This window comes from Helianthus annuus, chromosome 16 (genome assembly GCF_002127325.2).
Source record: "Helianthus annuus cultivar XRQ/B chromosome 16, HanXRQr2.0-SUNRISE, whole genome shotgun sequence".
NCBI lineage: Eukaryota > Viridiplantae > Streptophyta > Magnoliopsida > Asterales > Asteraceae > Helianthus > Helianthus annuus.
Genome location: NC_035448.2, coordinates 9,046,970 through 9,068,700, shown reverse-complemented (window position 1 = coordinate 9,068,700; position 21,731 = coordinate 9,046,970). Strand labels below are relative to the sequence as shown.

Sequence of the window (21,731 nt, the reverse complement as noted above, 5' to 3'; positions counted from 1 at the left end):
GGATATATAATTAGCCCATTTAGATAATCTATTTTACCTGAAACGTGAACTGATAAAGATTTTCTTTGATATTGTAGGGCCGTAGGAGTTATCTTAAAATCTTTTGAACTAATTTTCTATACTTTGTCAATTGAGTAAAATATGCATTGTCACTTGTCAGGGATGGTCGAGAAGATTCAAGTGCCTTAGATGAGCCAAAAAAAAAGGCTCTTAGGAGTTAAATTATATAAACTATTTTTTTAATGTTGTTTATGGATCAACATTGCCAATAAGTATTTAGGCATTCAGCCAATAAGTTTTTAGGTATTATATTGGGATAGATTTAATTTTTAAGTATTAAGCAAATAAGTTTTTAGGTTTTATAATTAAAAAAAGCATGTATACATATGTAATAAAATATATATAGAAAATGTAAAATTTCGCTTTCAGAAGAAACGGGCCCAAGCCAGGTGTGCTCACCCCTGGTTTGGGCCGGCCCTGGTAATAAGCTAGCATGTAACTTATATACCAAGTTAGACGGATTGTTATAGTATTAAACCTTTTTAGATGCATCGTTATAACGAGCTTCAAAACACAGTTAAAGTCAACAGGCACATTGTTTTTTTTATACAGTTGGACTATCATCATATTAAAAGGAATACAAAATTGAATTTTATAGTATAACTATTTTTTAAAAGTCAAGTATATAAAAGTTATTAGAGATATAAAAAATTGATTACAGCTAAATTTAAATAAAACAATTAAACTTGCTGCATTACATTTTTTGCTCATCTCAACTGCATTACATATTTTGGTCATCTCAACCATATTTAACTTTTCATTAATTATATCTTTGTCATTAAATTCTTTCTAAGACCATGCGTAGTGGTAAGGGTGAATAATGCCCCCACCTTGAGCGTTTTCCACCATGTGGCAGTACAATCAGCAAGGGGCATTATTGAGCGTTTTTCTAAAATGGGTGTAGTGAGGATGTGGACATTATGTTAAAGGGTGTAGAGAATTAAATAAAAATAAAAAAAAACCAACAAAAAAAGCTATTGGCAAAAAAAAGGAAGATTAAATGTGATTGGCCCTTCAAATTTGCTCCAAGTGTGATTTTAAACACGCCAAAACACAAAAACCAGCCAAACACGCCCAGGGGGTGGTTCCCCGGCGTGTTTGGGCGGGATTGGGGGCAAAAAAACGCCCATTACGCTTACGCTTGGTCTAAGCTTCTTTAAAAAATACTTTTTATTTGATTCTTACCGTCTCTATATGTACATGCCCAACTGAATCCAAAAGACGATAAACGGTCACCCAACTAACCTATCTCTAAAGCCACGGGTCGTGTGATAGCGGGACATACATACATACTTCATTACTCGCATCCGACAATAAAGACTAGTTAATATAGAACAGTAAGATTGATGTTAAATGGATCAAAGACCCGCATGGTTCAAATAACTTTAATTCCGATTCAACCCACATCGACTGGGGCACAAAATACATCAGATCCATTCAAATGCATGAATGGTAAACAAGCAATACAACAAATCATAACCTTTCTAACACTGATATGTTCATTCTTTATTAAAAAAAAAAAAAAAAAAAAAAAAAAAAAAAAAAAAACTCACCAGGAGAAAAGTACCTTGATGACAAATTTATTAACGAGATAACCTCTTTCGTGCTTTTGCCAACAATTATTGGATTAGAGTCTTGGCTTCATTCGCCTTTTTTTGTACCACTTTTAAAAAGTCCGTTTGGTCAAGTGGCTCGGCATTCTGGGTGGCATGAACTTGGGCTAGGCTCTTGTAGTTGGCTGCTGACTCAGCAATGAAAGCTATCTCTTCGTCTGTAAGCTTTCTTAGGAACTTAGCAGGATTACCTCCCCATACCTGTTACCGTATTCCCAAATGTTACGTGTTTTGGCCCATTTATGTTCAATCTCTAATGGGTTTGGCCCATTAATGTTTGACCTCTAACGGGTCAACAGGGTTAAGTTAAGAAGTGTATATTCAACAGAAAACAGGTAGTTAAGGTGTATTCACATACTATCACTTTATTAAAAAGTTATTGAGGTTTGGCCAGTTTTGCGACTTTTGTCCAAAGGTTTGTTTTTTCCGCATCTGAACCCAAAAGGTTTGAAATCTTGCCATTTTCATCTGGCTTGTTAACTCCATCCATTTTCCCCCGTTAAAGTCGGGGGTATTTTCTTCTTTTTTTCTTAACTTAAAGGGCGGCAATTCGATCCTTTTCACTTTATGTTAAAAGACCGAATACCGCTAAAAAGACCGAATTGCCCTTTAAGTTAACAAAAAATACGGAAATACCCCTGACTTAACGGAGAAAAATGGATGGAGTTAACGAGCCAGATGAAATTGGCAAGATTTCAAACCTTTTGGATCCGAATGCGGGAAAACAAATCTTTGGACGAAAGTCACATAACTGGCCATACCTCAGGGACGAAATGGCATTTTACAATGAGATTTTAGTTTTACATGTTAATTTACTAGAAAATTAAAACCACAAATAAGAAACTTGTTTGGGTTCGCTAACCCGACCCGCCCAGTTGAACATCAAGAAATCTATATTGGTAGATAAAATAATAAAAGATTGCTAATGAGATAAAAAAAAAAAAAATTGGTACCTCGCCACTGGGAATTCTAGTATCTTGTCGAACAAGGGCTCCGGCAGCAACCATCGCATGTTTCTCTACAACAACTCCGTCAAGAAGTGTCGCTTTCATACCAACAAAAGCTTCATCCTCAACCGTGCATCCATGTAAAACAGCACTATGACCTGCATAATATATATTAGAGTTAAGTGCCATTTTAGTCCCTGTGGTTTGGCCATTTTGCTAGTTTAGTCCAAAGGTTTGAAACGTTGCCATTTTAGTCCAAATAGTTTCAAACGTTGTCATTTTAGTCCACTGGGTTAACTCCATCCATTTTTCCTGTTAACTAGAAGGGCAATTTGGTCATTTCATATGTAATTTTGTTAACTAGAAGGGCAATTCAGTCATATAAAATGACCGAATTGCCCTTTTAGTTAACATAAAAAATGGATGGAGTTAACCCAGTGGACTAAAATGGCAACGTTTGAAACTATTTGGACTAAAATGGCAATGTTCCAAACCTTTGGACTAAACTGACAAAATGGCCCAAACCACAAGGACTAAAATGGCATTTAACTCATAATTTAAATCACTTCATGAAAACAAGAAACGTTTAAAAACATTACAAAACAGATTGCTCACCGACGGTCACATTGTCACCAATCACCGTAGGATGCACCTTTCCCGGTAGATTAGATTTTGCAACATGAACAAGTGAATGGTCCTGTATGTTAGTGCCCGATCCGATACTAATGCTGTTCACATCACCTATATAATTAAAAAAACATATTTTTCAGCATCGATTCTCGTTTATCAATTACTGTCACATACCAAATGATCAAGATAACAGTTAACGCAATATTTTTTTGTTGCATAAATACGATCATGGTTGTAAAACAAGGTTTCCAAGGCCGAGTACTCCCCGAGTAGTCGCTACAAGGTAGGCTGCCGAGACGACTTTCTCTGACTCCGCCTAATTACTTGGAATCGGTCAAACGTGGTCAACTTCAGCCAAAATCGTATCTCGTAGGTCAACTCGGGCCAAGTTTGAGTTAAAAAATAACAAAACATAATTTCTATGCCTATCATATTAAAGAATGAATATCATTTTCACGTCTTTTTTATAGATATTAGTAAATTTATGTTATATGACATATATTTGTTTCCAAAAACTAATTTCTTTATAATTTAACATGTCCGAGTAGGCGAGTACTCCCCGAGTACTCTCAACTCCCCGGTCGACCGACTAGGGAGCGCCTAGCGACTTTTGCAACCAGGAATATGATTGTAGCTAAAGGATGTACGAGACTATTGAAATCCGTTAATACAAACCAAAATGGTTAAACCTTACCTCTCAAAACACATCCATACCAAATAGACGATCCTGATCCTACTTGAATATCCCCAATGACGGACGCACTCGGGGCCACAAATGCATCTTTAGCAACCACAGGGGCTTTATCGAATACATTCATAAGAGTTCGGTGCCTGGACACTGACAAAAAGAAAGATAGTTTCAAAGAAAGATTAATTACATGATAGTATTGAATACCCTACACCTGCAAGAATTGATATGAAATTTCTGCTTTGAGAGAAGAAAGGATGATTGTGGAATTTTATTATAACGGATACCGAACACGAATCTGATCCAACTGAAACCGTCCTACTTCATTTTCCTAGAGTGTTGTTAATGGTTCAGATCTTTTACTGGTTCAGACTGTTTGTTTCGGGAACAGATGTCTGAATGGTTCAGACATTTGCTTCTGAATGGTTAAGCATTATACTGGCTGTTTGGCAACATCTGAATGGTTAAGTGCTGAACCAGTAAGAGGTGTGAACCATTAAGTGTTGAACCAGTAAGAGGTCTGAACCATTAAGAGCTTGTATAATGCTTAATCGTTCAGAGGCAAATGTCTGACCAATTCAGATTAGAGGTCTTAACCATCCAGACTCTGTATAAATCTTAACCATTCAGAGGCAAATGTCTGAACCATTCAGACATCTGCTCATGAAACAAACAGTCTGAACCATTAAGATGTCTGAACCATTAAGAGCCTCATTAAGAGGTAAACAAACAGCCCCTAATTCTGAATGGTTAAGACCTTTAACCTGAATTGGTCAGACATTTGCCTCTAAACGGCTAAGCATTATACTAGCTCTTAATGGTTCAGACCTCTTACTGATTCAACACTTAATGGTTCAGACCTCTTATTAGTTCAGCACTTAACCATTCAGAAGTTGTCAAACAGCCCCTAAGACACAATGTTAACTGAGTCAAAACTAATACCTACAATAACAAACTAACAATACAAATTAAATGTAAATCACAATCAACTATTCACAAACAATAACATAAATTCCCAGCACAAAAAAAAAAAAAAAAACACAATTTTTCAGCATATGAGCTATCAAAATCTCAACTTTTTTGAGTTGTATGTTAAATCTAATGATGGGTCACAAAACCCACAATCCAAAAAGTGAAATGAAGGGGATTTGAAAGTAAGAAATGAGAAGTTGGGATTTGAATACGTTGTTCTTTGAAGAAATTGTTGCCCTGAAGGCGTGAGCCGAGACGATCCATGGCTTGACCCGTTTCCCGGATCCAAAATCCGACGGTGTAGGCAGCTCTTCCTAGGGTTCCCATCGCCGATCACTGTTTGACTCTCTTCAACCTTTTGCCCCTTGTTTACACCAGCCTGCCTGCCTGCCTCAACAGCTTATTTGTGTGCGTACAAATACTTCTTACAAAATATGGTTGAAAACGGGATGTAAACGAACCAAACTTTCGGCGAATAGTTTGTGAACCCGTTCGATGGAAAGCAAGGGCGCAGCTTAAGTGGGCGGGAGGGGGTGGCCGACCACCCGAACTTTTCGCTCAGAGAGCATTTAGTTTTCGTATAGAAATTTTTTGGTATATATGTTTTTGACCCTCCGGTTCTACAAATTTTTTTGGGTATATGCGTTTTCGACCCCCCGTCGGAAATCTCAAGCTTCGCCACTGGCGGGAAGTTCGTTTATTAAATAAACGAACACGAACAAGAAATTTCGTTCGTTCAGTTAAATGAACAAACATGAACAGAGGTCGTGTTTGTTCGTTTATGTTCGTGAACGTTCGGTAACGTGTTCATTTGTGTTCGATAGTTAATCAGTGTTTATATTTATTTAAATACTTCAAAATTCTGACAAATTAAATATCTAATAAGTGTCGGTGAATTATATATTCTGTTCATGAACGATTGTTTGTGTTTTTTGTTTCCATTTGTGTTCATGAACATTTGTTTATGCTCGTTTGTGTTCGTCAACGTTTGTTTTTGTTCGTTTCCTAAAATTAACAAACAAACACGAACAAGTTCATTTCCTTAACAAGCGAACACAAACATAAAATCTCGTTCGATAAGTGTTCGTGAACGGTTCGCGAACACATATATCTCTTAACAGACAAACACTAACAAGGTCTTGTTTGTGTTCGTTCAGTTCGTTTGCAGCCCTTTGGTTGAATAGTGAAAAATTTGTAATATATATATTTATATATGGTAGAGTTCATGCGAGAATCACCTTTATTGCGAGAACCAATGTGAACACAACAAAATAGCCTAAAAAAATCTAACACCCCCTCCCAAAAAAACAAACTAACCCCCCCCCCCCCCAATCCCCTCCCCCCCCCACAAAAAAAAAAAAAAAAAAAATACTAAACCCCACCCCCCATCCAAGCTAAATGCTAAAAACAAAACCCCCCAAAAAACCTAAAAAAATCTAAAAAAAATATAAAAAACACACAATTTTTTTTTAATATTTTTTATGTAAAAAACACTACTTTTAGTAGCCAAAATTTTTAATGTTTTTAATAACGAAATCCAGCTATTTTTCATTAAAAAAATATAAAAAAATGTGTGTGTTTTTTAGGTATTTTTGGTTATGTTCACATTGGTTCTCGCAATAAAGGGTGGTTCCTAAATGATCCTTCTCCAATATATATATATATATATATATATATATATATATATATATATATATATATGAAGTGTAGAATACAAATACCCTAATCCTACATTACATACGTTATATCCACAGCCGTACACGTGTCCCTGATTCATTTTTCTTTCGTAAGGGTATATCAGACAATTCATTCAATCAGCGGAGGGCAAATTAGTCTATTTATTCAATAAGCAGATCGCGAGAAGTTCGTTGCAACACAATCCCGGTAATTATGAATCGTATCAGTTTCAAATTTTGTAATTCTCAAAACAATACACTGCAGTTTTCGTTTTTGTGTGTTAGGGTTTGAATCGATTGTTGTTTTCAATGGATCCACAGAGCAGTACCGGACGGAACACAGATGTCGAGTTTGAAAATGCTCGATTGGTCGGTGATCACGTTCAATTGTCTGCTTATCAGAGAGTTATGACTGATGAAGTAATAAATCTTAATTATGCAAATGCAAATGCAAATACAAGTGGTGTAAATGAGTGTTCCAATAGTAAGTTTGTTAATTTAGATGTTTAAATTGTTCAATGTCAGTTGTTTTATGTACTCGGTGTAATGATTTTTGTATGATTATAATTGATTGGAAGGTTTTCAATGTTATTAGAGGATAATTAATATGGAATCAAAGTGTTTAAGTTCGCATGTTATGAGTCTAACAATTCGCATGCGAAGTTAGACCTGAATGCTGGGTTCGCATGTTATGATATCATAAATCGCATGTATAAAACATCTAATCAAAATGTCAAGTTTGCATGTTATGAGTCCAACAATTCGCACGTTCATAACATGAAAGTTTGGAGTTTCAATAAATCGCATGTTACGAGTCCGATAAATCGCATGTAGTTTTCATTAGAGTAAACTGCCATTTTGATCCTGTGGTTTGGCCAGTTTTGCCACTTTAGTCCAAATCTCAAACTTGTTACATCTGGGTCCCTGTGGTTTGCATTTTGTTGCCATTTTAGTCCAAAATCCAAAAACCCTAGTTTTTTGACTGTTGCAACCTCCTATTTTGTCCTGTAGTGCAGGGGCATTTTGGTCCATGTTAATTTATTATAACATTTCAATAATTAATAACATCATCTTCAAGAACATCATCAAACTTCATCATCAAAACCCAGAAAATCAAGAACATCTTCAAGAAAATCAAGAAACCAGAACAAAACCCAGAATAAAAATACAATTTCATTAAAGTTAAATCAAAACAAAAACCGATTTGTAAAAAGAAACGAGGCTTAGATCTGTATCTTCAAGAACATCATCAAACATCATCATCAAAACCTGGAAAAACCAGCAAATCAAGAACATCATCTTCAAGAAAATCAAAAACCGATTTGTAAAAAGAAACAAGGCTCAGATCTGTATCTTCAAGAACATCATCAAACATCATCATCACAGCCTGCACATATGTATAATTGATTATACGAAATTCAGATCTGAAGTTACAAAACAAAAAACCGACTCAAAACACAACATCAGAACCGATCAAAATTCAAATTGAACACTCATCACCTTCAACATCAAAAGTATACAAAATGTATCATTGATTATATGAGATCCAGATCTGGAGGACTCAAAAACTCAACATCAAAACTGATCAAAATTCAAATCGAACACTCATCCGATCTACAAATGTCAAACAAACAATAACAAAATCAAATCAAATGAATTTGCAGTGACCAATATGAAAACACAAAGATCCAGATCTGGAGGACTCACGAACCGAAAGAAATAAGTATAAATAAATCAAGGACTCTGAATCAAGTATAAATACCAACCACCACCATTTCTATTTTCAGATAACCTCCACCTCCATTCTCCGGCCACCACCACCAACATAACCTGAAACCTCTGAAATCTTTTCCGACGACCACCACAACACCCCTACTACCTCTGATTCACTTCAACAGTGAAAATCCCACCAAATGCAGCCACCATCACCACCCTTTTCAACAGTGAAAATGGCACGAAGACAGCGGTGGTGTGATCCGGTGCTTCTTCGGTGCCGGATTTTTGGGGATTTAGGGTTTGAGGGGTGAGGTCGAGGAGAGTGAGAGTGGAGTAGTGGAAGCCGTAGTGGGGGTGGGGTCGAGGTGGAGGACGGATTTTCTGGCAGACCGACGATGGATTTAGGGTTTAAGGGGTGAGGAAGGAGGTGAGGTCTGGTAGGGTTTGAGGGGTGGGGAAGGAGGTGGCGGTTGTGGTACTATAGAGAGAGAGAAGAGAGAGAGAGAAGAGAGAGAGAGAGTAAACTGCCATTTTGATCATCATCATCCCCAATATCATCATCATCATCATCCTCATATATTTTTTCTAAAAAAAACTAAAACAAATTAAATTTAAAAAATGACCAAAATGCCCCTGCACTACAGGACAAAATAGGAGGTTGCAACAGTCAAAAAACTAGGGTTTTTGGATTTTGGACTAAAATGGCAACAAAATGCAAACCACAGGGACCCAGATGTAATAAGTTTGAGATTTGGACTAAAGTGGCAAAACTGACCAAACCACAGGGACTAAAATGGCAGTTTACTCTTTTCATTATATATAAAACATGTTGGTGTCTCTTTTTATTTAATTCTGTAGATGAAAGGCTTTATATTCTGGAGGTTGAAGCATCAGCTACCTCTGTGGTTGGAATGCAATTTAATTCTGTCGAACAAGCATACGTGTTTTACCAAACATATGCTAAGTTAACTGTTTTTTCTTCCCGCAAAGGTGGTGAAGTCCACAGTGGTGGTATGATCAAAACTAAGTATTTTGTTTGCTCTAAAGATGGACATAAGCCATTGTTTATTGACGATGCTTATTCGAAGTCAAGAAAGCCATACAAAACAAGGAATAGAGGAACCACTAGAACTGGGTGCAAAGCTCAACTTATGATTTGTTCAGTGGATGAGAGATCATTTACAGTCAATAAATTTGTTGATGGTCATAATCATAAGTTTGTATGTCCACAAGATATTCATATGTTGCCAGCTTACAGGCAATTTTCAGAAGTCCAAGATGAATTGATATGGGAACTAGGTACTCTAAACCTTGGCCTTGTCAAAGTTTTTCATATAATGAGAAAACGAGATGGTGGTTTCGAGAAAGTTGGCGCAATGGTCGACGATTTCAAAAACTTTAGAACTCGAATTAATAGCTATATAGGAGAATATGACGCAGACATGTTGATCAATAGGCTGACTGATAAAAAATAATATTTAGTTGATTTTTCTTTTGAATATTCTGTTGATGAGGACAAACGGTTAACTGGTTTGTTCTGGGCCGATAGGTTATGCAAGCGTAACTTTATGGAGTTCGGGGATGTGATATCGTTTGATGCTACTTTCAAAACAAACAAGTAAGTGTTACATTAACGTTTTTTAATATTTTCGCATGTTATATGATTTCGCAAACTGGGAATATCTCATGTTAATAAACATGAAAGTTAGGTGTTGAATATATCGCATATTATACTGTCGATTTCGCATGTTACTAAAACATGAACCAAAGCGATTTGATCTTTTTACAATAATTTTTAATTATATTGAATTTAATTATTTTTAGGTATAAAATGGTGTTTGTACAAATAACCGAAACACTATATGTTATGAAACTTAGAGATATCTGGCTTAGTGCCCCGTAACGTAGACGGGGGCATAAAACCAGTAAAAAACAAAGAATCACTAGTTTTTAAGATCTATCTATCAAAGTGTAACCCTAAAACCCAAATAAAAATCTACTCGGTGGAAATCTGAAAACTTATCGGACCAAATAACACGCAAAGAACCCTAAAAATCAAGAAAATTTCATCTCGGTAAGCTCTTCAACTCTCACTTTTTCTATTTTTCGATCCATTTACATGTTTATCTTTCAATAATCACAATTGATTCGCACTCAACAATTTCTTGATACATACACATCTGTAAATTAGGTCAAATATTATCTGTATAACACCTCCATTCATGATCGTCTCAACACAGTCATTCCCCTTGACCTAGATCCATTGTACTGAAACCCTAGTGTAATTCTACATCTTAACTGCTTAATTTGACCGATTCATTGTACTAATTTTGTTGTTTTAGATGCTGCAAAATTGAAACTAGGGCTGTAACCGAACCGAGCCGAGCGGAGCCTTGTTCATGTTCGTTCATTTAGCGTTAAACTTGTTCACGCTAAACGTGTCAAACGAAAATCCTTGTTTGACAGTTCACATAAACAAACATATATCATTTTTTAAATTGAGTTAAATGCCATTTTAGTCCCTGTGGTTTGGGTCATTTTGCCAGCTTAGTCCAAAGGTTTCATTTTTAACCTGTGGGTCCAAAAAGGTTTCACAGTTGCCATTTTAGTCCATTTGGTTAACTTCATCCATTTTTTCTGTTAACGAGAAGGCCAATTTGGTCATTTTGTATGTAATTCCGTTAACTAAAAGGGCAATTCAGCCATATAAAATGACCGAATTGGCCTTCTCGTTAACAGAAAACATGGATGAAGTTAACCCAGTGGACTAAAATGGCAAATGTGAAACATTTCTGGACCCACATGTTAAAAATGAAACCTTTGGACTAAACTGGCAAAATGGCCCAAACCACAGGGACTAAAATGGCATTTAACTCTTTTAAATTAAAAAACAACATTTTTAATTTCAAACATTTCATAAACATAATTATTTCAAAAGAAAGGTAAAGCATAAAATAAGAGTCAAATGCCATTTTAGTCCCTGTGATTTGGACCATTTTGCCAATTTAGTCCATCGGTTTCATTTTTTGCGTGTGGGTCTAAAAAGGTTTCATTGTTGCCATTTTAGTCCACTGGGTTAACTTCATCCGTTTTTTCTGTTAACGAGAAGGGCAATTCAGTCATTTTATATGTAATTCTGTTAACTAGAAGGGCAATTCGGCCATATAAAATGACCAAATTGCCCTTCTTGTTAACAGAAAAAATGGATGAAGTTAACCCAGTGGACTAAAATGGCAACGGTGAAATCTTTTCAGACCCACAGGCGAAAAATGAAACCTTTGGACTAAACTGGCAAAATGGCCTAAACCACAGGACTAAAATGGCATACTCATAAAATAATTATCCCAAAATAATGTTTTAACGATCTAAGTTTCTAATGACTGGACATAAACTATACAAAACAAACGACCATGAATGGACGTAAACGAACAAATTACCAACGTTCACGAACACGACCTTTGTTTATGTTCGTTAATTTAGTTAATCGAATGGAATTTCTTGTTCATGTTCGTTCACGAACTTCCTGCCGAACGGTTCAACGAATGTTCGGGTCGTTAACAGCCATAACTGGAATAGTTATGTTACAGTTATTGTTGTTAATTTTGTCCTTCACTTATGTTATCATCTAATTAAGCAATGATGTGCAGAAAGGTTTAAAAGTTTGTTGAAATGGAAGGATTAGGGGGTGATGCTGCGTCCCCAATGGCATCACTAGCCAAGTGGAAGACTGAATTCTCAAGGGCATTTCAGTTTTATCTAGATAAATCGACACCGCTTCTTGTTCATAGGTGGATCGGGACGCTTGCTGTTGCGGCGATTTACGTGTTGCGGGTGTATTATCTTGCAGGATTTTACGTCATCTCTTATGGTCTCGGGATTTACATCTTGAATTTGCTGATTGGATTTCTCTCTCCAAAAGTTGATCCTGAGTTGGAAGCTTTGGATGGGGCTTCACTTCCTACAAAAGAATCTGACGAGTTTAGGCCTTTCATTCGCCGCCTTCCGGAGTTTAAGTTTTGGTGAGTTTAGCATCTATCGCATTTCGTGATGATGTGAAAGTATTCAGTTTTTTGATAATTGAAAAGTATACATATATTATTTGTTTACTTTTTCTAAAATGTATGCAATACAAATACAAAAAACTCTATGCACTAATAAGCCTATTAAGGATATCGTAATGTTTTCTTAATCATTTGTAGTTAGTAACTAAACAGACTAGGCTATTTGACAACATCTGAATGGTTAAGTGCTGAACCAGTAAGAAGTCTGAACCATTAAGAGTCTATATAATGCTTAACCGTTCAGAGGCAAATGTCTGACCAATTCAGATTAGAGGTCTTAACCATTCAGACTCTGTATAATGCTTAACCACTCAGAGGCAAATGTCTGAACCATTCAGACATCTGCTCGTGAAACAAACAGTCTGAACCATTAAGTGTTGAACCAGTAAGAGGGTCTGAACCATTAAGAGCCTCATTAAGAGGTAAACAAACAGCCCCTAAACTAGTTCATCTGTTTCATATTTTCAGGTATGCCATCACAAAGGCTTTTATCGTAGCCTTCTTGATGACATTCTTTTCTCTATTCGATGTCCCCGTTTTCTGGCCAATACTGCTCTGCTATTGGATTGTTCTTTTCGCTCTCACCATGAAGCGCCAAATCATGCACATGATTAAATACAAATACGTCCCATTTAGCTTCGGAAAGCAGGTAAGACCACCGTATTATTATACAAAGAGTAAACTGCCATTTTGGTCCCTGAGGTTTGGTCACTTTTGCCACTTTAGTCCAAAACTCAAATCTTTTGCATCTGGGTCCCTGTGGTTTCAGTTTTATTGCCATTTTGGTCCAAAAATGAAATCAGGTCATATTTGTATTATAAAATCCTGCAATTTTGACCTTTTCCTCAGGGGCGAATCAGGTCATATTTGTCTTATAAAATCTGGTATTTATTTATAAAAAAGAAATGACCATTTTTGCCCCTGAGGAAAAAGACAAAATAGCAGGATTTTATAAGAAAAATGTGATCTGATTTCATTTTTGGACCAAAATGGCAATAAAACTGAAACCAGAGGGACCCAGATGCAAAAGGTTTGAGTTTTGGACTAAAGTGGCAAAAGTGACCAAAGCACAGGGACCAAAACGGCAGTTTACTCTTATACAAATATTAAAGTTTAAAATTTCAGCCAAGAAGACCAACTCATATTTTCTCGTGACTCAGAAATACGGCGGAAGGAAGACACCTGCAGCTGGCGGTTCACCAAATCACCGAGGTTGACTAGGATTCAGATTTCAGGATGATAGTGTAGCAGTAAACGAGTTCTGATATTTTGCTATTATAACACAGTAGAAACAACTCTGATTGCCGATTAAGCGTAAATGATTCTCTAAGAATAATACTGTCTGCTGGTTTTATTACAATATATGCATCAGTTAACACTTAACAGGTGGCCCTTTTTGTTTGAGAACCTTATAATTGCATAAGGTATGTATAATTACAGTTTTGACCCCACCAAATGGAATATTTGTCATATCTGTATGTACCTGATTGGTACAACCACTTCTCAACTACCACCTAGAGAGACTCTCCAAGTTCATTGTTAAGTACTTTCTGACCTTTTCATGTCCAAATAATATGGTTATTTGAAGTGGTGGTGGTTATAATAATCTTATATTCTTAACAACACTATCTTTCTTAATCATATTCATCTCTTACAGCTCATTTATAAATATATATGTATATATGTGTGTGTTGTTGTATAAATTACATTCTCTGACAAAGTTTCCAAGCTTTGTGAGTTTGTGCTACCAATCATTTCTTGAAGAAATGCTGGGGAGAACCTTTGTCGTGATACTGTTCTTCTGGGCGGCTCTCACTGTCGTCACACCTATCCTCATTCGGTTGTCTGCATCTGCAAACGTCTTGGATCACAATGGTATGTAATCGTATAACATGATTGTTCATGACATTTGTATGTTCTTTTATCGTCTAAATGATCATTCAACTTTTGTCATCTTGGTCGTTGATTCTTGTTTTACGTTCAAGAAAGAAACGTTAAATCTTTGAAATAACTTTTGTTATGTGTTATGTAGGTGGGATAAAGAACGAGGGCATTGTCCAAAGTAGCAAAGAGGTCAGTTTATTGTCTAGACGAGCTCTTGGATCTATCGGACGCCCCAAGAAAGAAATACACGCGTCACCATCATTATCACCTTCACCATCTCCATCTCCATCACCATCATCAAAACTTATCTGAAATTTGGTCAATATTCTTGATTTACTTGGTTCATCTTGTATAGTTACGTACCGAACCAAGTTGACCATTTTTTTTTATAAAACGCCACTCTTACTCGTATACAAGACAGACCGAGAAAGGCGGTTATCTCGAATGAAAAAAAATATATATATAATCCTAATGATGGCATCTTAAAGCTAAAGGTTGTTGCTTCAAGGTGAATCAACCATCATTGAACAATAATGAATCTTATCTTGTGTGTTTGTGAACACCTCTTTATGAGTAGGTTATCATTTAGTGCTTGTAGAGTTGTACAAAATAATTTATATACTTAATAATATAATTTTATTTTTCAATGATATAAACTAATCCATTAAATGTATTCTTCTTCTTTTTCACATGTAGACCATTTATGAATAGCAAATGGTCGGTTTGTGTTGGTTTATGTAACTAGAGGTGCACAAAACCAGTTCTGGGTATGGTTAACACGAGTTAAAATCGGTTCCAAGTGGAACCCGTTTTGGGTCACTAACCGTTTATTGTGTATAAAATCCAATAACTCTTATAATAATTTTAAAAACATTAAATATGTATTCAATGTAAATTATTATAAACGATAAATCTAACAAAATTACATATTATATAGTTTTTATATTTTTTTGCGTTTATAAAATTTAAACTAAAGAAATAAAGTTAACATAAATTAAAATTCGTTTTGGCTAGTTTAATGGCTATAAATGACTAGATTTATTTATTTATTTTTTTTAATTTTTTTTAGAGTTAATTATTGTTTTCGTCCATGTGGTTTGTCAAAAATCACTATTTCAGTCCATTAGTTTAAAAATTGCGATTCCAGTCTCTATGGTTTCAATTCCGTAACCATTTCAGTCCCTGTACTAACAGAATAAATGGATTGAAATGGTTACGAGAGTGAAACCACAGGGACTGAAATGGTTACAAAAGTGAAACCACAGGGACTGAAATGGTTACAAAAGTGAAACCACAGGGACTGAAATCGCAATTTTTAAACTAATGGACTGAAGTAGTGATTTTTGACAAACCACATGGACAAAAACAGTAATTAACTCTTTTTTTAATGGTAATAGTCGGTTAATGGGTTTTGAGAACCAATTCATGGATTAGAATACAATAACCGGTTAAGAACTAGTGGGTTGATCTAGAACTGAACCGGGTCCTATATGGATCGCTTTTGCAAACGGGTCAGGTTGGGTTTTGAAGTCGGCTTAGGTTCTTGGAACCATTTTTTGTGCACCTCAAGTGTAGTAGATTGAAATGAGCATCTTTAAGAAAAAACGTGACAATTGAGTTTGGGTCAAAGATGGTTTGGCCATGCTTGGCTCGCCCACCATATCTTTTTATGATGACTAGCGTCAATGGTGATGGCAACGACTGTGGTGGCGCCAATAGCAACTGGTTAGCGGTGTTGGTGTCGGCTTGGTTTTAAATAAGCACGTCTAGACGCGAAGCACAATCAGGCGCAAGCCCCAACGTTTCTCAGTGCTTGCGGGGACTATTGTACATTAGGCGCATACATCAGGAGCGCCTCTTTACACGTGACATATTGTTTGTACATTAGGATGTGGTATAGATAGCTTTTTAGGTTGCGTATATAGGTTATTTGTATGCTAAAATCAACTTTTGTTTTCTATCACCACTAGTGGTAAAAAGTAACTTGAGCCCAGGTTTTATTTTTTATTTTTTTATTTTTAAATTACATAATTTTATAATGCAAGTACAAATATTTGTCTTAAAAACAGAGACGATTACAGACTAATGGCAGCTAGACGAGCAACAAGTTGCGACGCTACCCCTTTCTGAATAGCAAACCCTACCATGCTAAACACAAAATTCTGCCCCATAACATGCGCGGTGTTACTGCTTACCACCTGCTGAACCCGCTTGAGGAACCACACCGCCTCAAGGGCGAGAGCGCCAAAAGTATCGAAAGCGAATGGGACGAACACATGCTGATTCTCTATGTAAGCTTTTTCGTGATTAGCTACTTTGCTCGCTTCTGCCTTGGCTATCGCCTGTCTCGCCACAAACCCGTGGTTCCTTAGCTCAACGAGGGGGGACACACCTGTCAAATCGACGCACACATGTTTCCCTCCTTCCCACCCAAAAACAAGAATGTCAGTGGACCGTAGGGTAGATCTCCCTTCTAATGGATCGGTCAAAAAGTTCACCGGAGCTTCCTTTTTTGCCGAGATCCCTACCCGCTTAAGGACATCATAAAGCACATCTCAACTCAAACTAAATCATGTGAATTGAGTTTCAAACTTGATAATTTTATTAATGACAATTTGCTTTAAATAATTGGAGGGTACAAAGATTCCTTGTTGTACAATATTATTAAAAGAATTTAAAAACTTATCATATAGTTCATATGTCACTTTCTTGATGAAATGAACGGTTGTCATGAACATCGACATCTTTTTCAATCGTGTCATTATCTTTCAATCTAGTCGTGCTAGCAACGTAAACACAACATACCAAAATGATGGTCGAACGCTATAACATACTATACAAAACACCATAACATATATAAAACGACATGATACGTTTAATAAATGTACACTTCAAGACCCAAACACACACAATTTACACGTTTACAACGATATTACAAATTCCAGTTTTGGACTATGATATCATCGTTATATAAATAAGATAATGACTTAATGTAACAAACCAACAATTTTTTTTATAAATATTGTGGTCTTTAAGCAGTAGGGTGGGGTTCTAGAGTGAACACTAGTGTATTTACGAGCCGAGTGAACAAATTCTGACCATTGATCTACACACGTGTATGCCAGGATCTCATCATCAAATCGTAAAATACACTAGTGTATTTCAACATCAAATATTGGCCATTGATCTACAAACGTGTATGGCCAGGATTAGTTCACTCAGTTCGCAAGCTACACTAGTGTTCACTCTTGAACCTAATCCTTAAACAGTAATGCCTTTAGAAGCTGGCTGGAGATCAAAGGTATCAATGTGTTTAGTAGCAATGTGAAATTGTGCAACATAATTGGATGTTGCTTTCCATGACATGTTTGGTGGTTCATTCAAAAAAGCCCACTTGCTACTAATCCACCTGCATAAAGCACAATTTAAATTTAAAATGTATTAAATTTGTAATTAAATAAATAAATATAATAAAATTATAATAATAAAAAAAACCATACCAGCCATGTTTCTTTAGAAGTGGTTCCATACTATCTTCTTCCTTTACAAGACTTGGAGAAAGAGGCTCACTCTATTATCCATGAAAAAACCCAAAATTAAATACGTGTAGTCTTTGATATATATTAACTTATAAATAAATAAATAAATAAAAAATATATATTTATGATTGTTTGTACCTTATCTTCCTTTGAGAGTCTATGAGAAGCTTTAAGAAAGAAAAGTTCTTCCTCTTCCATCTTCTTCAATCTCCAAAAACTAGCGATCTCTTCTTTGGTTAGTGACCTATTCCTCTCTACAAACAAAAACCCATTAGAGAAACTTAAACACATACTTGATCGATATATTGAGCTTGTGTTTGTGACACCAGCGGACCCAGTTCCCAGTAACCCCTCCGTTTGGAAAAAAATAGAAAAAAGTTAGTAGAAACCTTGAATGATTTCGAAAAAATTAGTGAGAATATACCAAAAGGAACCCCTTGGAAAATATTTCTGGATCCGCCACTGGTCTGTGATCGGGATTCCATGAGAAATCTTGAATTCAAATCAATAAAAGAAGAGAAGAAAACATACCATATTGAAGATCATGAACATGTGATCCCCAACCTGCCATTAGAGAACCCATTTTCTAAGTTCTTTAGAACAATTTCAAATAATTTGATCTTTTGAGGGGTAGTTGTATGTATATATAGTGTCACTTGATGATAGTCTATATATGCACACTAACAATTTTTATATAAAAATTGGTGGTAAATGCCAAATAGTTGACTAATGGATGTTGACAAGTAATGAATTATATATGGTTGTTTTAGATTGTTATGTTACGTGAACGCTTGCATATGTATACGTATTTTATAGTTATATGATAAGTAAAGAATCATGAATATTCAAATTGGCCTACTTGTGATAAAAAAAGGAATTATTATTCAAGATTTAAAACAAGATGACATCCACATAAATAAACTCATGAAAAGGTAAAAGATTGTTTGGCTATGGATAATTGGATAGGTTGAACCAAGAAGGAGATACATCGGGCACCAAATGGTCTGGTCCTGGTCAAGGGAACCATTTTCGGATGTGGAGGTAAATGAACTCTGATGACGGGGGTAGCTCAAACCTTAACAACCTGATTAGAGACACAACAGTTTAAAATGTTGAAAGGTTAAAAGGTTCGGAAGTAGTCCAACGGTCATGAACAGTAAAAAGGACAAGCACAGTATCCGGTCACATCAACACTTAACGTGTGAACCATTTCTACACAGACAGAACATGTGCACAGAGAACCCCCTTTTGTCCGCAGGTCCAAACCCTTTAACCCCTAAAAGGGTAAGCCCCTCACTGCAAGCCAGGTTTACTAGTTAAAAGTTTCCCCTTTGAGAAACCTCTTCCCCTATAAATTGCAGCCCATGTTAAGCATATGGGACACTCCAGAATCAGCAGAAAACTATCTTAACTCTCTGATTCTCCTTCTCCCTCTCGAGAACAAGCTTCATGCTTGCTTCTCTTCTTCTTCTCCCATGAGAACTAGCTTTATGCTTCTCTTCTTCACACTAGATAACTCATCTTCTCCCACGATTACGTTCTGGGCTGGTTTCATATCGGTCTAGAATTCAAGGAGAACAACAATAACACTAATGAACCTCTCTCCACGTCTTGCAAACGTGGGGGGACCCCACGACCTGCGTTAGGCTAACTGAAACCCTGAACCCTTTTACCCGGAGATATCGCTACAGGCCTTGGTCTTGTATTTGTTGCGTCAACAAGTTGGCGCCCACCGTGGGGCTACGCCGCTTACTTTATCTTAAAGACCAGTTGTGTAGCTCCATTTTCTTTTTACATCATGTCTGAAAGCGAGTCTCTTGGCAAGGTAAATCAGGTGCCTAACAACACCGATTTAACACAATATCCTGGTCGGATCTCACCGGTTAGATCTACACCTCTTTCTACTCCCGGAAGAACTCCAACGGGAACTATGTTCCCGGAGTTCACTTCTTTTCAAACACCAACCCCCATCTCGATCAGGGATTGCACCTACTCAAATCGATGCAATGCATACACCGGAACGCATAGATCTAGCACCCGAGGGAGTAGCTAGAAATTTCTTACAAAGATTTCTTTTCAACTAGCATGTGAGCTTAGAAAGGGAAAAAAGGGTGAGAATAAGACTAAATTATGAGGAGTCTTAACCCTCATTGTCACCTGGTCCTCCATCTCTTCCTTTTAGCAGCTCACGTTCAGCCACATCTTACCTTGAAGCTGGTCCCAGTATGACAGAACAACCACTCAAGCCCTTTAGCTTTTGGGGAGGCCGAGTCCAACCGCTTTTCCCTTATTTACCTCCCAACCCGTTACAACTGGTGCACCTATGGGGCATAAAACCACTCTTGATCAATTATGACAGTCACCAGCTTCAAGTGTTCCCCCTCCCATTGCTACTTCGTGAAAACAAGCCATGGTCACCCCGCCTTTGGCTCGAGGTGCGGTCATGAGCACATCCATGGGAATGCCTTATACAGTAAGCCTGTAAGGCTTTAACCTTATGACACAGATAATGGCATCTTTTATTAGTACCATCAGAAAGCCTTTAAGGATTTAACCTTATGCCCTAGCTGATGACACAAATGATGGCACAATTTCCTTTGTAGCACGTGAAAGTTGGTTGATGACACAGAAAGCCTTCAAGGCTTTAACCTTAATTTCATCAACCAATGCCAACCACTCACCAGGGTACCTCAAGCGGTAACCCAGCTTCAAGGGTAGTAAAATACCTCTCAAAACCTTACAAGCCCAACAACTTGTCTTGCTTCTTCCAAACAAATTGTCGAGTACGAGTTTCAAACCCAGATAAAGATACTATTACGGTGCTGAAAACCACCTCCAATTCTTCGTCGGGGCAACAAGAATTGAAAAATGGCCCAACCCTGGATGTCTCATGTTCATACGAACCCTTGAAGGGTCTCCACGCATATGGTTTAATGACCTTCCTGAACAAAGCATTCAGACCTTTGACGATTTTAGCAAAGGTTTCCCATAACGACATGACGATGAAAGGCTCAGAGACTTCACCGAAAGGTACCAGAAGGAAGGTTTAACTTACGCCAATGAAAAGATTAGGGTTACAGGGTTCATGAATGCTATAAATTTCAAATGTCTCACAAGAGACTTTAATAAATGCCTGTCCAAAACCCTTGAAGAAACACTCAAAAGGGCTGAGGCCCACATTCAAGGAGAATAAGCTGTAGACATCAAAGAACAAAAAAAAAAAAATAAAAAAAAATAAACTCTTAACCGGAGCTTCCAGTATGGCTCTTATGACAAATGGTTCAAAGGATCGGATTCCAGAAGGCCTGAAGGCCGGAACCCTCCAAGCCGAGAAAAAACCATAAAGTTTACAGCCTTAACCAATACTCCGCAAGAGATCTTGGCAACCGAAGAAGTAAAACACAGCTTCCACCCTCCTCAAACTTTGCCAAAAAACAAAAGATCGAAAAAATCAAGCCAATATAGTGAGTTTCACGAATAGAAAGGTCACCATACCAATGATTTCTTCCAACCCAAAAATAGGATCGAAGAAGCCGTCAAGTCCGAACTGGCTCACTTGGTTAACGGGGTCAAGGACAAGATGGTTTAAATAATAATAATAATAATAATAATAATAATAATAATAATAATAATAATAATAATAATAATAATAATAATAATAATAATAATAATAATAATAATAATAATAATAATCATAATAATAATAATAATAATAATAGTGAACATGGTCGACCTTGGAAACAAAGCTTCCCACAAACGCCATCATTTCGAGGCATGGGAACATCAACATAAGGAGAGTTGCTTTCAAACCCTCTGGTGATGGAATCCAACATAGGAACCATCAAGACACACAAGGCCTACATTGACACCGGTGCAACCACCAAAATCATGTTTGAGAAATGCTTTAACCCTCTCAGCGACGATGAACGTTCAAAGCTTCAACAG

The 21,731-nt window shown here is 36.7% G+C and overlaps 4 protein-coding genes across 5 annotated transcripts; 2 read left to right on the top strand and 2 right to left on the bottom strand.

Moving 5' to 3' along the window:
* Positions 1-1,403: 1,403 nt before the first annotated feature.
* LOC110915912 (gamma carbonic anhydrase 1, mitochondrial) lies at positions 1,404-5,319 on the bottom strand. The gene is made up of 5 exons (XM_022160660.2): positions 5,123-5,319; positions 3,945-4,088; positions 3,236-3,361; positions 2,627-2,778; positions 1,404-1,874 (listed from the first exon to the last, which is right to left on the bottom strand). The coding sequence occupies exons 1-5, from the start codon at positions 5,235-5,237 to the stop codon at positions 1,680-1,682; spliced, it is 732 nt and encodes a 243-aa protein (XP_022016352.1). The 5' UTR covers positions 5,238-5,319; the 3' UTR covers positions 1,404-1,679.
* A 4,916-nt stretch (positions 5,320-10,235) lies between these two features.
* LOC110915913 (protein RER1B) lies at positions 10,236-13,819 on the top strand. Of its 2 annotated transcripts, none has more exons than XM_022160661.2 (4): positions 10,236-10,376; positions 11,950-12,321; positions 12,832-13,012; positions 13,524-13,819. In XM_022160661.2, the coding sequence occupies exons 2-4, from the start codon at positions 11,972-11,974 to the stop codon at positions 13,578-13,580; spliced, it is 588 nt and encodes a 195-aa protein (XP_022016353.1). In that variant the 5' UTR covers positions 10,236-10,376; positions 11,950-11,971; the 3' UTR covers positions 13,581-13,819. The 2 variants fall into 2 exon arrangements, with proteins under 2 accessions (XP_022016353.1, XP_022016354.1); XM_022160662.2 differs by having other exon boundaries at positions 10,282-10,376; positions 11,954-12,321.
* Positions 13,820-13,954: 135 nt separating this feature from the next.
* Positions 13,955-14,809, top strand: LOC110915915. The gene is made up of 2 exons (XM_022160665.2): positions 13,955-14,238; positions 14,396-14,809. Exons 1-2 carry the CDS (start codon positions 14,046-14,048, stop codon positions 14,557-14,559), a joined length of 357 nt encoding a protein of 118 aa, XP_022016357.1. The 5' UTR covers positions 13,955-14,045; the 3' UTR covers positions 14,560-14,809.
* Positions 14,810-17,078: 2,269 nt separating this feature from the next.
* Positions 17,079-18,470, bottom strand: LOC110915914. Its single transcript, XM_022160663.2, has 5 exons — positions 18,318-18,470; positions 17,925-18,040; positions 17,748-17,818; positions 17,519-17,656; positions 17,079-17,288 (listed from the first exon to the last, which is right to left on the bottom strand). Exons 1-5 carry the CDS (start codon positions 18,367-18,369, stop codon positions 17,279-17,281), a joined length of 387 nt encoding a protein of 128 aa, XP_022016355.1. The 5' UTR covers positions 18,370-18,470; the 3' UTR covers positions 17,079-17,278.
* Positions 18,471-21,731: the final 3,261 nt, after the last annotated feature.

Excerpts from the sequence above, each read along its gene's own strand:
- LOC110915912 (XM_022160660.2), bottom strand. The coding sequence starts at position 5,237 with ATGGGAACCCTAGGAAGAGCTGCCTACACCGTCGGATTTTGGATCCGG. Across the intron at positions 3,362-3,944 it reads GTATGGATGTGTTTTGAGAG|GTGATGTGAACAGCATTAGT; the intron begins GTAAGGTTTAAC and ends TTAATTATATAG. Across the intron at positions 2,779-3,235 it reads TGGTGACAATGTGACCGTCG|GTCATAGTGCTGTTTTACAT; the intron begins GTGAGCAATCTG and ends TATATTATGCAG.
- LOC110915913 (XM_022160661.2), top strand. The coding sequence starts at position 11,972 with ATGGAAGGATTAGGGGGTGATGCTGCGTCCCCAATGGCATCACTAGCC. Across the intron at positions 12,322-12,831 it reads CTTCCGGAGTTTAAGTTTTG|GTATGCCATCACAAAGGCTT; the intron begins GTGAGTTTAGCA and ends TCATATTTTCAG. Across the intron at positions 13,013-13,523 it reads CATTTAGCTTCGGAAAGCAG|AAATACGGCGGAAGGAAGAC; the intron begins GTAAGACCACCG and ends CTCGTGACTCAG.
- LOC110915915 (XM_022160665.2), top strand. The coding sequence starts at position 14,046 with ATGTGTGTGTTGTTGTATAAATTACATTCTCTGACAAAGTTTCCAAGC. Across the intron at positions 14,239-14,395 it reads AAACGTCTTGGATCACAATG|GTGGGATAAAGAACGAGGGC; the intron begins GTATGTAATCGT and ends TGTGTTATGTAG.
- LOC110915914 (XM_022160663.2), bottom strand. The coding sequence starts at position 18,369 with ATGGGTTCTCTAATGGCAGGTTGGGGATCACATGTTCATGATCTTCAA. Across the intron at positions 18,041-18,317 it reads TGTTCATGATCTTCAATATG|AGAGGAATAGGTCACTAACC; the intron begins GTATGTTTTCTT and ends TTTTGTTTGTAG. Across the intron at positions 17,657-17,747 it reads CTTCTAAAGAAACATGGCTG|GTGGATTAGTAGCAAGTGGG; the intron begins GTATGGTTTTTT and ends TGCTTTATGCAG.